The sequence below is a fragment of the Amia ocellicauda genome, chromosome 13, assembly GCF_036373705.1.
Source record: "Amia ocellicauda isolate fAmiCal2 chromosome 13, fAmiCal2.hap1, whole genome shotgun sequence".
NCBI lineage: Eukaryota > Metazoa > Chordata > Actinopteri > Amiiformes > Amiidae > Amia > Amia ocellicauda.
In genome coordinates this window covers 14121030-14138504 of record NC_089862.1, presented here as the reverse complement: position 1 = coordinate 14138504, position 17475 = coordinate 14121030, and the positions used below count along the sequence as shown (strand labels likewise).

Sequence of the window (17475 nt, the reverse complement as noted above, 5' to 3'; positions counted from 1 at the left end):
CATTCTGTGTGTTTGAATAAAGCAAGATCATTTCCAAGCGTAGTACATTAGGGATGCCCATAGAAAATAATGTGCCCAATTGATAGTCCAAATGGCTGACTTGTTCAGCATGCACACAATGTACCCCAATCCCAATCATTAACAATATGGCTAACCTCTTAACATAACAGTAGAACACTGTTAATGAAACACTTAACAGCACATAGGTCATCTTTTCAAAATACCTGTCACACAGAACTATATAATTCAGGTTTTCAGTTTATAAAGTGTAATCTTACATGATTGATGCAAACACCTGTAAATCCTTTAAATCTAAGAAGGTGAAGCTATACGTACTCTATGTATTATCCAAGTAAAAAAGTAAATTTGAAAATGAACATTACCATTCCTTTCATCCACATTACAAAGTGTCCAAGTGTACTTGTAGATTAATGTGGCATTTTCAACAAATGATGATCCTTAACACACAGCCAAACTCAGCCTAACTTACTTCAATCACAAACAAGACCAACAGGTTTTGATATTGATGCAATGAACTGTGGAGTGAAAACCGCCTAGAGCACTAGATGGAAATGTAGAATAGTATATTATTTAGACCACCATGAGATGCAGCATCAGCTCTGCTAAGTAAAAAAAAGTTCAGTTCCTAGGGAGGAAAGAAAAGCCTCCCTGGGGTCTGAGGAGCCCACTGGGAAACTGAAGAAGAGGGAGCTACAGCTGGAGGGATTATTCAAGCAGCCAGGTACCCTATGCAAGTTGCTTTCCCCCCGGGTAACATCCAAAGCTGGCTTGATATGCTTAATTACCATAGAACCAGAGAAAAACTCCAGCTGTTGGAATAAAGCAAAACTGCAACTACTGACAATAGCAAATTAACATAAACAAACCCTTGATTAAATTTAAATATAAATCCAATGATGGAGAGCAAAAAGTAATATCACTTCTCTTTCAGTGCCACCTTGTGGTTGGAAACCAAAGCAGCAGTGACCATACATTGCAATTATCTGACCCTGTGAGGCTATCTAAAAAGAGACTGCCTCTGATTAAATTGAAAGGGCTGAAGCATATTCTATGTACTACATCTATAACACGATAGCATCCTAGAGAAGGTGAACCAAGTCTTTTCTTAAAAAAATAATCAGACCATTTCATGTATTACAAATGCAACGATACACTAAGCTATCATACCCAGCTTAATGAGAGATGTTATTCATCTTGCCTATAATTGGACTATAGTCACAGGATTTGTACAAACGCACACATAGCTTTTGGAGTCCCTTCTCTAAAAAAGTTGAAAAATAAAGACATGACAGCTAGTCAATTGACAGGTCATTATTTTTCCAAGTACAAGAACCCTAAAGCCCTGTTCTTTTTTCTGTTCTTATAAAACAGGAGGTTTTCCTTTACTTGCAAGACAGCTTGCTATTATTAGTTTGTGTTTGTTTGTTTGTTTTTTCTAGAAGAATGACATTACAAAAATATGTATATTTAATATGCTAAGTCTGTTTGGGTATTTTGCACTTTATAACACTTCATAAAACTTTTCTGCAAAACATATTTTCAAATGGTATATGGAAACTAAATAATGCATATTTAACTTGGATACCATTGTATTGCTGTTAATGCATCGTCTTAAACTATTTGCAACTGTCCTTATAGGCAATAGTACTTACCTTCTTTCACTTTTCTCTCATTAACTGATTTAGTGGTATTCACAGCCTTATACAGAAAACCACATATAAAAGAAGAGGCATCATGGTAGAATCTCCTTTCATATACAGGATCCAATTTAGGGAAATCTGTTAAAGGAAGCAGATATCACTTTTATGTTTTCTAAGATTATTTTTTTTAAGAATGACAGTGCTTGTCTAATAGTAACAGCTACAGCTATACAACTAAAAACACTATACAATCAATTTGTATGTGGTGGTAAAATGATAAGGTAATTGTACTACTGAATCAGGAGAAAGAACAGAAACGCATCTGACCTGCAGAAAACATTTGTCTACAATTAGGAGAAATAAGATTTTAAGGGCAGCTAGACTCATTTACTGTAAATCAAATTGGAGTGTGCTGTTAATTACATTGTTATTGGCTTCAGCTTTTGTGTAATAAAAAGGAGTACAGAAAGCTGTCCAAAATATATATTTTTCTTGAAAATAAAAATACTGAAACCTTCACTCACACATATCAACCATTCCCACGCTGTGGTAAGTGCACTGTACAGCAGGTCTATTAAAAAAATACTTTACATAATCACTACTTTGGATGTATATTCTAGTCTTTGGATAATACGGTCTGACACCCTTTGAGAGACGACTAAGTAGTAAATTAGTGTTATAAATGGCTTGGGTTTTGTGATGTAAGTAACACCTACAGGGAACTAATCTGAGAACACCATTAGCCAACGGGTCAAAATTAATTTTGATCGATGATGTCCCCTGCCTGAATGAAATGGACAAACTAGATGTAAATTGCTCCATAACCTTTTGACAGTCTACTGAGTCACTCAACCACTAAAGACCCAAGGTAAAGAACAATACTTTGAGAGTGGATAATGAAATATGGGATAAAGAAATTGCATTACTTGGTACCTTTTCATAGAAAGTGTAATGAATTTTTAACAAATGTAAAGACATAATGCTGCTCAGCTCAATATAATAAATTCCCAAGACAGTTCCACTCTAAAAGGCACTTAAACTCCATAAGGAAAATAAGTTCTGTTGTTCTCTTCGTGAAGACATTCATAGATAGCTCTTAAATTGACAACTGCAGATTTTCAGCTAGTGATTCAGTGAATACAGCAAGTTATAATGCAAATGTGAAGCACAATCTTTGTAGGATGGTAATAAGATGCATTAGAATGACAAAGAAGCTGTATTAATGCAATGTTAACTACTATACATCTGTCTGGAGCTGTTCTTTTCACAGCTGCCCAATGCAGCTGCTTCATATGAGTTACACTTTGCCAAACAGAAAAATGGTAGTTGGGGGGAGGTGCTTTAAAATGCCACCTGTGCAAGTGGGAAAACTTGTACTGGTGTTAAACAGTTGAAAATAAACTCTATAAGCTACTTGATTAATAATAATATACCCTTATCAGCTTCATTTATAGCTTATTCTATGTTTGTGTGTGTGTTTTGTTAATTCAAAGAAGTTGGAATTACAAAACATGCATTAACCTGATAGTTTATTGTGGTACAGGAACTCCATTTGCAGTCGTTGACCTGATTTTTGTGCCAGCAGGTATGGAGTGCAGTAGGTAGGGTCCCGTGTAGCACACATGACATCGGCTCCACTGAACACTAAAGACATCGTCTCCAAGACATCTTGCTGGACAACAGCTGCACATAAAGCCTAATAACACACAAAACCATGTATTTGAAGTGTGTTAATGTATGTATTTATTGAATAATGTCTCATTGTAAGAAGCTTAAGGTTGAAAAAGGCACAAGGAACTCTTTGTCAGGCCAGGTTAAGATATAACACTTGCCATACCATCATAGCTCTAAACTATGGCCTCCAATTAATAGTATAGTATAAATAAATAAATAGTATAAATTCTTTTATTTTCACAATAGATTCAATCATTCTGAACTTGTGAAGTGTCCATAAGATTCAATCTGATTCCTCTGCCAAATGCCATGATTTGTGCAATTATTTTTTACAGGTAGATGTTGCAAATTATATTTTTCAAAATGTTATATGGATGCCTACCTAATTGTCTTTGTCATTTAGACATCTATGATTACATTTTGAGAATGTATTTTAACCAAGACAAATTGATTTGCCAAATTGGTTATTTACTCTACTAGAAAAAACAGTTTCAAGCAGCAGACTGCCACCCATTCTTAGAGAGATCTTCACAATGTTCCTTGTACAACTGTTAGGGGATTCCTCTGGATTACTGCTATGCTATGTTCATGATGAATGTTGCTCTACTCCTTGATGCCTGCAGTCTCACATTAAGCACCATTCCAGGGCTCAGGAGAGTTTCTTTTAAAGGTTTATGTCTATCATGTACAAGCTGTATTCTATTAAGATTCTAGTTGGGGGATTGGAAAACCCATCAAAGAAAGCATTTTCTGCCCCTTTTGGAAATTGGCAACTGAGTAAGCCCTTTGTATGGAGGAACCATCATTCATCAGAAGAGTTAGTGGAAATGACAATTCCTGGTGGACATAAATGGTGTTTTCAGATATCTACCATGTACTATAAGCTATTATGGCTCTTATAAGGCACCACATTTCCCCAATTTGCTCTAATCAATATGAGAAAAACACATTTACTGTAAATATTTGTTCCTATTATCTCAGAACTGTATTCCATCTATGGATATACTATTGAAAAGGCATGTCCTCTTTTGATTCTCACATGTAATGGAGCAACATAAGCACAATGTATGCTTCCTAATTCATGGAAGTGAAAAGGACAACCTCTCTTACTGATTATCTCAAGTCAGAGTCTAAGTCAATAACTTCCAGTGTTAGGACTCGGTCAGCAATGTCTTTCTTTAAAACCAGTCAGATATTATATATTTTTTGTTCTTCTTTATGCAATGAGATATTCAATAAACAACCTTGGCATATGCAGAATTAAAATCTCCAATATTAGTCACTGCTTTCACTATTCAAGTGGTGACTTCAAACAGCAGGTCTGTTCCAGGCTGGAGCTAGGTTGAAAACAGCTTTAAAAATTCCTCTGGAAGTAATCTATATACTGCATCGTTCTAAGTTTCATATTATTATCTATATTAAGTGGTCTTTTGAAAATCATTTTGTGCAGTCTGAATCTAGAAACACTCCACTTACAATATACAAAGAATGAATTTTAAATTATTAGGTATTACTTTTTAGCATTTTTCCACAAAAGCAGAAGTTAATTATATAGTGTATGTGTGTTATAAGGATCTTTATGCAATTACGCTGTTTGAATAGGGACGTTTCTGAATAATGAATATAGGACTTGCTGGAGGTGCAGGTGACATGAATACTTTTTAATAGGGGTCCTGTGAAACTGTAGTGGGTAAAACTCAAAGATCAATAACAAACATACCTATAAAACTATACCTACATACAAGTTTATACAAACCAAAGCAAACTGTATCACATGGTAGTGTTTGTGAAAACCCATTTTCTTCTCAGAACAGCTGAGAACTAGCTGGCATCTCCTTGAATATTACACTACTACTTGTTGTAGTACCACTTTCACACCTCCCAGTTACTGTACACTGCTAAGATTTAACTGTGTTGGAACAGAAACTGTTATACTGGGTTTTTATATTTTTATCTAGCTTTAAACAAATCACAACACATGTGGGTATGTTCCCAGAAAGAGTTTCTATTATCCATGGGATAAGACATGCAAATGAAGGGAAGATATGATGTTTAAATGAATTCTAAATGTCTACAAATACATGTTCTAATGCTGTTTTTGCAGAAATCTCCACACATTTGGTTTCCATTAATAAATGGAGAGATGATCTCACCAGGAAGGCCAATGTTGTTGGGTGGCAAACCCAGTACAGTTGTGATTTGTAATAGCTCTATTTGGGTTGTTCAATGATGTTTCACTTTAGTGCTGTTGCACGTTTAATTCATAAGTCATTAGTAAGAAAATACTTTTGGCTAATTTAGATTTTTAAAGCCTAATACACATGGTCCATAAAGTTATGGTTTTATGCATCTTTATGTTTTCTTATACTGTATAACTAAGTTGTATAACACTATTTGAGATCAATTTTATCATATAATCAACTTTTGAAACTTTACAATTTAAAACTTACCAATTAATGGCAGATGTTCATAATCTACATATACTCTTTCATGGTTTCAAGATGTGTTTGTCTTCCCCGCAGCAATGCTAGTCATTATTATCAAGTCAACCCATTAACGTTTCACACTGTAACTCCTTGATAGTAATTATAGTTTCCAACAAACAATCTCCACTGCACATTAATCTCCTCTGTTGATGGAAAAGAAATTATACAACCTTGTTTAGTTGCTCCTGGTTCATGAAATCTGTTATTCTTTTTCTGAACTTTCGTTCTTTGTATTTCTGGGTTAAGAAGACATATCGTTTCTCTGGAGAAGCATCCATATCCAACCCTTCCCCTTGTGGAAGGTTTGCAAGCCAAAAGCTGTTGACATTTTTATTACCAACAACTAGAAAGAGCTGCAAAGAAAGAAAAGAGTACACTTATAAGTGCAATACAACACACTTTTTACTCCTACCGGAAATGTCTTTCTGGTTCACCATGGAAAACAAATGTCGAGCTGTGGTATTCAATCATACTGAAAAGACACACATATTCTATATGCAAGTATTAAGAACTACTCCTATAAACTTCTCTAAAGAGACAGCATTTCTATAGTTCGAGCAGAAAATCTGGGACATGCCATAATGTTTGTTTTAATAATAAGCACCTAGAACTCTGTTTCTAACAAAATATCTGTTAATGATTTGTTAAAGAGCTGCAAGATGCAATACATATTCAACACCTTTCAAGTCAATTGTGTCTTCATTGCAACACACAGTAACCTAGCGGCTTATATCCCCCAGGGTAAACTGTATGAGATCTTGTGCAGAGGCCGTAAAAACACCAACAGACTATGGATGGACCCATTAGGTTTGATGAACAGGTCAACTGGCATAAGAACACGCTCTTGTGAGTCCCCTAGCTTCCCCCCAGGCACAGACAAATCGCTCAGTTTCTATGTGTACTATACTCTATACTCGATGCAGTTCATGCACCAGTAGGGTCAGATATCAGGGGAGTGATGATGGTGCTAGGTGCAACGTGTTCCCAGTAGCCTCTCACTACCATCCTGTCCCTGTGATAGCCCACAATGGATTGTCACTCAAACAATGGTGGCATTGGTATTGTGCTCATTTGTCAGAGATGGCCTCTTCACAGGTATTAGGACACTCCCCAGACAGATGTAATAGGATATCAAAGCATTGCATGCTCCATCTTTGATGTGCCAGCCTACTATAACTGGCGTGTCATCCACTGGACATAATCCTGGGCTCCACAGAGACTTAGGTATGATTACCAGGTCTGACAAAACAGACATGCAAAATGCCAGAAGAGAAGGAATCTTTGCTCAATGTGTCATGATATTCAATACTGCCCATTGTTACAACAGAAGCAGAGTAAGTGTGGTAAGGCATGGATTCTTAATCTGAAGGCTCTTGTATCCATAAATGTAAATATCAAGATATTAATTTCTTAGATTACTATTAATGTAATTGTAATAATGATAATAATGTGATGCATTTTACTTTCTATAATATGTTCTATAATATGTTTTAATGAATCTACAGTGGGATCAGGATTATCTTCTTTTTTAATTTAGCCAAACTGTAATATCTGTTCTAATGTCATAATTAAATCAAAATCAGTAAAGAGAGGGTTTGGTAGCTTGGATGTTACTTTATGTTTTATTATTATTTTTTTTATTATTTCCTACCAATTGGCTTGGAGAATGATGCCTAATTATACTGCATGAGAATAATACATCTTAATAAAAAAAAAACATGTCTGTTCTAACTCACATACAATGTAATGCCAAAGCTTTAACTATACAATATTCATCTTAGTTAAACTACTGATACAAAGAACTGAAAGTAAGGTTCTTTGTTTTTTATACATTTTTTGTATCTACCTGCCCTTTGAGCTCATAGGAGATTGTTAATTAAAATGCAGCTAATGTAACATTGCATTCACTAGCCTAATACCCCCATTTTACAGGCTTTCTGCTTGTTGTAAAAAGTGTTTGAACTGACTACTTGAAACAATGCATGGCAATTATGTCTTGCTGTTCTGTCTGATGCTCTTTTGTTCGTCTTTAAGAACCCAGAAGTTAAGCTTCCCAGAAGGAAGAGATGTAACTTTCAGTGTTAAGTCTGCCATAAGTTTATTTTGCTTTTGTGATACAAACAAATTCATACTGTACAGTTCTAACACTAACTATGCAGCACAGTCTTAAAGTCGTTTTTTTGTGTGTTGCACAAGTACTGAATAAAAAAAAAAGCATTGTGTGAAATTGTTTCCAAGATATTCATTGTCAGAAATATGTCATAGTTTCCGTCTGTCAGTCACAATTTTAAATTCAACAGTACTCTTGCAAGGACTAGTGCTGTTTGTAAGTTCTACAGGGTGGGGAACTCAGTAGGGAAACCACTTTTCATCAGGTGTTGTATTTGAAATTATCACTTGCTCACAAGGTAGGTACCCAGGGGCATAAACAACCACATCATAGTGCCATCAGACAGCAGCTGTCAGTGCATATGTTCCCAGTATGACAAATCCAAATGAAAATAAAGAGTGTTTCTATGAGCATAATGTTATACAGTTAAACCCTACAGAAAAAATATAACTACACATTGTGTGTTCAATGGAAAGTTATAGCATGACCTAGCAGCCTAGAGCAGAAAACCCAACATACAATGGTGAAGGTCTTTTTTTGCCCTATAACATGGACTGTTATAAAGAAAATGTAAATACATGTTTGAAATGGCAGTACTAGTATTGTAATAAATTATACAACATTTAAATACACTGATACACTGAGTGAAGTAGTAGTTTTTAGACATACTAAGGAAGAAAAATGCAATACCTCTACAAGCTCATTACTCCAGATACTGGTGTCTAATTTGAGACTTCTGACTTTTGAAATGTTTGGTCCTAAAGCTCTGTGCTGGCCTGTAAAAGAAAAGAAAAAAATAATAAATCGTTAACAAAATGAAGAAAACTTTATCTACAAATTATTCTTCATTAACATAAACTGTAACATTTAAACTGCTGTTTTGCAAATGCAATTACACAATATTATATAAGGTGCTTTCCCTATGGATTCAATCTGTTTATTTGCATCTTTCAATTACTTACTCCTACTTTGTTACACTTGCAAGATATGAAGCATCTGTGTGCAATTCTGATGACTTGATGGAACAGAGTAATGATGATAAAAGCACCATGCATATTGAACGCTCACAAATGTATAGAATACATTTGTTAATTATAAGATGTAACCTAATTCTGTTTTCAATTTCAAATATTACACATTTAAATCAGAAAGAAAGACATATGGTAAGCAAGAAGAACAAGGGGAAGAAGAAAATGCTGTTTATATTATGTATGCATATATGTATGTATTTAATAAACTCAAACTTTCTAAATGTTAGATATACTGTGAAGTAATAAACCTACTGAATTATTTAAACATAATGGGTCATTTTTTCAAGGTATTTACATTAAAATAAACAGACCACAATTACCACAAATTAACCTCATTAAAACTCCCCACATTCTAAGTTTCAAAGCTTTTTTCATAAAATACTTAAATAACAGAATGTATTTGATATCCTTGATAAAGATAAGAAGATAAACAGTATAAAAACCTTACCAAGCTTTTAATTCACTTTTAAATTATTATTATTATTATTATTATTATTATTATTATTATTATTATTATTATTATTATTAATAATATTATTATTATGTCTTAATTTTCTTAATTTCTCCTATTTATATAGTTACTGCTTATTGTAATATGTCTGATCTGGCTTTTGGGGTTGAGAGGTTGCTAGGATGGGAATGAGAGTTTGGAAGTAGCTGCAAGGTAGGGGAGAAATAAAGTTGCACATTAATATACAATGTCTGTGTGTTATTTAAGAAATATGCATTATCGATTTCTGGAGGGAAAAAAATGCATAATGCATGTTAAGGTCTTGCTACTTGCTGAATTCCTCTGCATTTATTAAACTGTTATTACTTAGATACATACTCTTCTGCATATCTACATTACCATGATTGCTATATGGTCCACAGTAGAGAAATGTCTTGCTCTTCCTTTTCTGTTGTAAGAGCTTATAGAAATTGCAGAGGCATTCAGACTTAAATACATATCATTCCATTGGTAGTGGTAAAGATATTAGAGAAGAAAATCAGATACATCTCATAAAAGGAAATCATATTCTTTGTACCCAATAAATATATATATTTTTTGTGTGTCTGTACATTTAAAAAAACATCAACTATCTCTTGCATGGTCTTCTAACGTGTTCTAACTTATCAGAAGACTATGAAATCAAGAAATACCATCCAAACTATTAAAATGCACAACAAACCCATTAAAACTTCATTAAAAGACAAAAAAACTTCTTTGTAATCAGTTAATCATCAGGGTGCTCATTAGACTTTTTTGTTCTTCTCTATAGTTCCATTATTTTCTGTGACACTGGTACCTAATTAAGACAATTTTCTGCATTAATGAACTGACAAACTAATTTATAAAAACGATCCAAAGTGGGAATTTTATATTAGTCAATTGTAAGGTACAGAATAATTATAAAATACAAGAATGTTTCTGCAATTTCTTCTCTGAGATTTCAGGAGTACTAAGTCACTTTCAGTCTCATCCCTGTACTGTTATGTCTAAATTTCTTTTTTGGCTAACTTGTGACTTTATTAAAAATTAAATAACTAAAACACTGAACCTGCAACTATATCAAACTCTTGACTGTTTAACTCCATAGAGAACTGAACTATCTCCCTGAGCAGACCTCTTATGTAGCCTCAGCAGTAGCTACTCAGGGGTTTCCGGTTGGGAATATTCTTAAATTAGGTCACACACATTGCTGTGTTCCTCAGTAGCTGATTATGTAAGACTCCAGTATACTGCATTACTGGGTACTCCTATAAAGAGCTATAAATCTAGTAGAATGTGAATTCTGGACATTTCCACGGTTTAAAAGTGTAACAACATTGAAATATTCAAATACCGATAATACACAATGATTCTAGAAATAAGCTTATATATGTTCAAACAAACAGGTACATAAGAAGTAATTTAATCAACAATCCAACCCTAACATTTGTAAAAGAACATCTCTGAGGCCTGACACAATATGAAACTGGAGAATAACTAAGGCAGATGAAGAAGATACTGCCAAATATAAGGAAGCTAGGTTGGAAAAAGGTCACTTGGTTGTCAGAAGGTAAGTGGGCCTGCATCCTTTTGATTACTGAGTTGCCTGAAATAGATTTCAAATGAAGACATGGTGACTGGAACTGTGGACGATTAAGCTTCTTTACTCTGGTCTTTTATAGGACATAATAAATATAATACATTTGAATTTGAGTGTTGTTACTTTATGACCTACTTTTAGCTTTTGGTCACATGGTTGGCGGCCATGTTGCATTTTTACGAAATATGTGACACAGTTTGATTAAAGTTAACTTGCATACATTAGTCTATAAATGTGTGAAATTATACAATACACTCACGAAACATCACACATCAACTGATACGTATAATAACTAGAATCACAAACTGATACCACTTTAAATTCTTTTACAGTTTGGTGACATGCTTAGGTGGTCATATCACAATTTTGTATACATGAAATGTATTACATAGTGTTGTCTTATGACCTACTTTTAGATTTGTTCAACATCAGTCTTGGCGGCCATGTTGCATAAAAAAGGGGGAAGGTTAATGTAAGGTTAAAAGAAATGGCTGCCATCTTTATTTACAACATGGCTTCATTGACTGTACCAATTCTACATCACGCGGAGTCAACTTTTCTGTTTTCCCCTGTTATTAATCAACAAACAATTGCTTCAGAATAAATTTACCTATTTATTTCTTAAGCTTCATTACAACAGAAAGGTCAATACTACTACCGTTCCATCAGTGTTTTAATTTAAATGTCATTTGCATTCCAGTTCTTTCACAGTACAGGATTGGATAAGCTGGATTTATGACATTAGAGTCAATGTGTGTTGGTGTTTGGGTCATGTTTAACTATGATATGTTAGCTAAAATACAATTAGTATTAAGTCAAAGAGCAATGACATTTAAAAATGTTTGGACTTTATTACCTGCACATTTCTTGCAAATGACAACCCCCAGATTGATTGATGCCCATTCTGGCTGTGGTGCATGGCAATCTGCGCAGCTCCTATTGGATTCATTGAACCAGATCTTCTCAGCTACTTCATAATCTGAAAGTGTTTCTGCTATCGATTCCTGGACTGCTTCAATCCACTCTTCTTTCTCTCTTTCCGAGTCTGTTGTGAAGCTGTAACAATAGATTTTTGTCCCTCTATTATTGATTTGATTTTAGGGACCAATTAAACACTATGTACAATCTGTTGTATTCACTTACCCTGGGCAACAGTCTTCTTGCTTATTCCATGTCTTCTTTGGATAGTTAATATGCATCTATTTTTCTATTAGGCTTATTTAACATTTTTCTCAGCTGCAATCTGCCACTATGCTAACTAGAAGAATGCACAAATTGAATGTCCATTAGACCTTAAAAGGGTAAATAAGCAGCCAGTCCTGGTCCCTTGTTACCAAAGTCAGCGGTCTTTAAACATTACTTATTTACCAATTAAATCTTTTCAGAGGCTGTCAGACTCTAATTCAACATGGAGAAAGTGTAAATGTATGACTGCTTCTCAATAGAAATGATTAGAGTGGCAGTAAAATGTTTACACACCCCTTGTCTTAACAGTTTTCTCTGGGTTGAATGCATGTTTGAAAACCTCTTAACATATATAACAGATACATAAGCAGTTTAATTAACAATGTTTATTTAACTGAATTAATCACCACTTGACTGTTTCTAATGAAAGATGTCACCATTTTCAAATACTAGTGTATGTCATACTATGTATAATTGTTTAAAGGATTACCATGACATTTTGCATACACCTTGTTAAATGAAAAGTTTAAATAAAAGCAAAAGTAATATTAAATATATACATATAAGATATATAAGATACACACACACACACAATGGCCTTAACATTTATTCATACTTATTCATATTGTAATCTCAAGTAAAAGGGTTGAATTCTTTATGAAAGTGATATTATCTTACCCATGTTTATTTAGCTACAGTGGCCTCATTTATTACCCTTGATAAATTGTGACAAACTGATTTAACCAAAGCAATGCAATGGAATCTTTTTTTTCTCAAATAAAAATATGTACAATTGTAATACTATCAACACTGCACAAAGCAACATAACATATATTTTACTTGCATGTCTTCTGTTAAATAATCCTTTGTTACAATTTATCAAGAGTAATAAATGTGGAGATCACTGTAGATAAATATACACAGGTAAGATAAGATCTCTCACAAATAATTCAATCCTTTTACTTATTTGATTGAGATTACAATATAAATAAATATGTATGAATAAAAGTTAAGACCACTGTTTGTATAAAATGCCATTGCTATATCACAGAAACTATACATGTATTTATTCTGTTTAAATATACTATAGAATATTGCTTTAGGGATATTGTAAATTATATCCACTATGCACAAAAGATAAACAGATCAATCTAATATTAAAGTCACATTTATTTAGATCAACAACCTGACACAAAGAACTGCTGCAAAAACTGTTTGCATACAGTTTGGTTTATTTTTAGTAGTTTTCTGTAAGAGGCCTATTGATTTTAACTCTTTATGGACAAAAAGTCTGAAACTGCCTGAGCAAATCTGTACAGATGGCAAAGATGTTATTTTTTTCCGAATCGTAGTAGCAGGAATGCCCAAAGGCATTGTTATAAAAATCAATAATTAGTGATAGTCTTTCAAACTTTTCTTTTCCTTCAAGGACTGGGATAGAAAGCAAGCTTTAAGTTTAATGAGCTCCGGGTGTTAGCTCTGTTGTGCAGGAAGAGCAGCAGTTTGATGTGGGAATAAAGAAAGCAGCTGCTGCTACCAACCTTTAATCAGGCTTATACTTCATCATTAACCAATTAGATTGCAAGTGTATTTGCATTTTATTCAGCCACAGTGAATAGAAAACAGGTTTTTTAATTTCCTCTTATCACACGTTTATTTTAATTCAATACACTATTCGTACATAATTAACACCGCAATGGTACAGGATGGTGGGGGGTGTACCCAGTTTCACACTGCAGAGAGACAAATCTGTGTGGCACCGGTATTTCTATTTTCTGAACTGCAATGTTCTTCAGCATCAGAAGAACATAGTTATACTACTTAATGTAACAAAAACCATGCCATTTCATTCTCAGAAGTCACATTTGAATTGTTAAATATCACCTCCTCTAACATCTCAGAACCAGCTGTTCATTTAGGTGTCTCTCTCCATAATGTATTCTTTGACATTGTGCCTCAAAGAGATGTACTGTTAAGAGAAAATATCTATAACTGATTATTCTGTGGAAGAACCTATGATGCTTTTATTTAATAATATAAATGTAATGTCTCAGATAGGATATTGGAAACTGACATGGAATATACAGCTGAACAGCACGTTTCCTTGTATAACTGAAAAACTTATGGACAAAAATATGGACTTTATTTTATTCTTGATTATCACACAATGTCTTCATCATTCATTACATTTTTAGTAATAAATAAATCTGAGGTTATACTGAAAGATTTGCCATTTTATAATTATTTTTTTCCACAATGAAACAGAGGACTAATGATCTTCCAATCTGTTTTGAAACATTTTGAAAAATTGTTTTTCTCTTTTAAAACACTAAGACTGTGTTGTATTTCTCTTGTCCATGTATACTTATCTAATGCAGTCGTGGGAAATATATACTTTTCGGCCTTAAAATATGAAAGATTAGAACATGTTTGTTCATTCTAGCAGATGTCAGCATTCCAGCCATTATACTGGTGGTTAAAAATGATTCAAATCTATGTCTTAATATTAATCTTTTCTGTGAATTGTGTGATGTAGCAGATCTAGTGGATTGAGATACACATGTATCTCTGCTGTATCCCTGGTCCTTTGGGACAGGTGAGTGGTTGCAGTGGTGAATTTGCTATGAAAACACCCAGACCTTGGGTAAGATGGCATCAAACATTTGTGTATACTCTCACAAGTAACATTTGCTTAAGCCTTGTAAAGTGATGGACTCCCACTAACAGCAGATACTGAGTCTAAGCAGGAAACATGCCATTTACAATATGTTAAACAGTTCGTTATTGAACAGGCTAATGTTGGTCTGTGGGCTTTTCAGATAATAAATTAGCCGTCTCTAATTTAGTTAGGGTTTACCTTATGATAGAACCAGATTATTAATTTTAAAGTTTGCAAGGAGGAACATCACATGTTCCAATATTATTACTAGAATATTACCAATTCTGATCATTAGATATGGCTTACATTAATACTAGAAACTCCAAGCCGATCAATTGGACCATTTCTGGTTTATAAAATTAGTTTTCTCCATTATTCTGGCAGTTGCAGGAATGTGCGTACGTGACTTTTCCTAGTAATATGTGTTACATATGCTTATTAAATCTGAAATCTAAACCTCAAAAAAATTGTCAACTAGACCAATATGTTAATTGCTTTTCTGTTATGTTATTTATAGAATTAGTCAGCACACCAGCATTTTTTAATATATAAACTGTTGTTAATTACTGAAGCATATGTTATTAGATTGACTAAAGTGTTACTCAATTAGCTTTTTCTCTCAATTAATTTACTTGGTGCTTACATAAAACTTTCCATTTGCACCTGTATGATATCAGAAGTTTCCCAAAAAGAAGCCTATCAGGATAATGTAAGAGATACGTTGCTGTTACTTTGGAGTATTATCTTGCAGTAAACAATGTAATTGCTCATTGAGAATGCCAAATGCAGGTATAATCGCTTGATTATTATTATGTTGTCTCAGGTTAATGTAATTCCAGAGTATTGTGCTACAGTAAACAATGTAATCGCTCACTGAGAACATTTTACAGGAGAAAAGCATCTAGAATTGCTGTACAACTTATCCCAACAGTTTTAGATGAAATCCTTCAATAAATTCCACTCTGAGAAAATACATAAATAGTTACCTTTTTTATTTTGCACATTTTGCATTCCAGTAAAACTAAGTTTAAAAAATATGATTGGCTATTCCAATTAGCTATGTATTTTTAATTAATCTATTTAGACTAATCTTGGATATATTTTGATTAATATAATGCTTTGAAAGAACTGCACTCTACTGATCTGACCTCAACTTCTGAAAGTCACAGTTTTGTGTCACTCTAAAAGATAAGGTATTTTAATCTGATCTCATGCAGTGATGTACTGGTGTGGTTAGAACATCAAATAAATTGATGTATTAAAGTGCATTTCCTCCCAGTTTAACTTTATTAAGAATTGATGGTGCCTTTAGCTTAAGATCTCATTCATGTATCTGGAAATCAATTAATGTTGGCCACCACCTACCCCCAAAAATATTATTATTATTACAAATAATAATCATCACCATAAGCATAATAATTAGAAATATCAATTAAAAAACAAAAAATCATGTCAAAGAATGCAGACTCTGTGACCATCTGGGAAGTGATTCTATTGTAAGACTTTCAATGTTAAATTGAGTGCACCTGCTGATAAATAAACCATCCCACATTGATTGCTCTAATATTCTATTTTTGCAAGAACATAATTACAGTGGAGCTTGAAGAATGTACATAGCTATACTTACCAAAAGTTTTTGAAAGGTGTACTTATCTCAAAACCTTTCCGTTCGACATCTTTCACATTAGCAGCACTCAATTCAATGACAGTGATTCCAAGTCCAGACTTAAAATCCTAAATGATATAAAACAAAGTCAAACCACCATAAATAAACCCAACACTTCTCACATTTTTATTCAAATATGAAGCACTAAACTTCATCAGAATCAAGGACTCCTCTTGAGTCCTGCACATAATCAAGCAAGGTCTATCTGAAGTCCAGTATAATCAGTCATGCCCTTTTCACCTCCAAACAGGGCACTGAAAGGGCAAGTCATTAACAGTCAATGACAGGAAAAACATCATAATAACGAGACGTGACTCTGAAGAACTGAAAAACTATTTGTACTTTTTGTGATGAAAACAAAAGCAAAGAAAATGTTTTGAAGTACATTTCTCTTTGACAGTAAATTAAGAATAATTTCTTGCCCAGTGAAACAAATATAACTTCATAACGCTGATAGAAGAACATGCATGTTCACACAGAGAGGCATCACAATCTGGAACAAACTCCCAAGCAATGTGGTTGAAGCCGACAATTTGGGAACATTTAAAAATAGACTGGATAGTTAGTTACTAATGGACACCAAACGAGCATGATGGGTCGAATGGCCTCCTCTCGTTTGTAAACTTTCATATTTTCTTATGTGATAAAAGGAGGAGAGGTGATGTCACCTACAGTGCCAGTACAGACTAATAGTAGTACAAGGGAGTAGGTGAGATCACATCCTTCATATCCTCTACTGTAAGTGTGAACCATTCCTACCAAGTGATAATTTTCACTTCATGGAGCAGTTTATATTTTCCCACTTGTATGTTACAGCATTTTAATTCAAGATTTCAAAGGAAAAATACCAATGAAAAAAGGAGAGCAGCTTAGCTAAAAGGCAGTACACAGAAGACGAGCAACTGAAAACATTTTCTAACGGCATCTTTCG

The 17475-nt window shown here is 33.8% G+C and overlaps 1 protein-coding gene across 1 annotated transcript in view; it reads right to left on the bottom strand.

The window, feature by feature from the left end:
• The window catches only part of arap2 (ArfGAP with RhoGAP domain, ankyrin repeat and PH domain 2), a 119108-nt gene that overhangs the window by 58599 nt on the left and 43034 nt on the right, over nt 1-17475 (bottom strand). The window contains exons 11-16 of the mRNA XM_066719982.1: nt 16506-16612; nt 11891-12090; nt 8622-8707; nt 5992-6174; nt 3183-3357; nt 1674-1799 (exon numbers count right to left, since the gene is read on the bottom strand). Of these exons, the coding sequence (XP_066576079.1) occupies nt 1674-1799; nt 3183-3357; nt 5992-6174; nt 8622-8707; nt 11891-12090; nt 16506-16612 (877 nt within the window). The remainder of the gene's footprint in view (nt 1-1673; nt 1800-3182; nt 3358-5991; nt 6175-8621; nt 8708-11890; nt 12091-16505; nt 16613-17475) is intronic.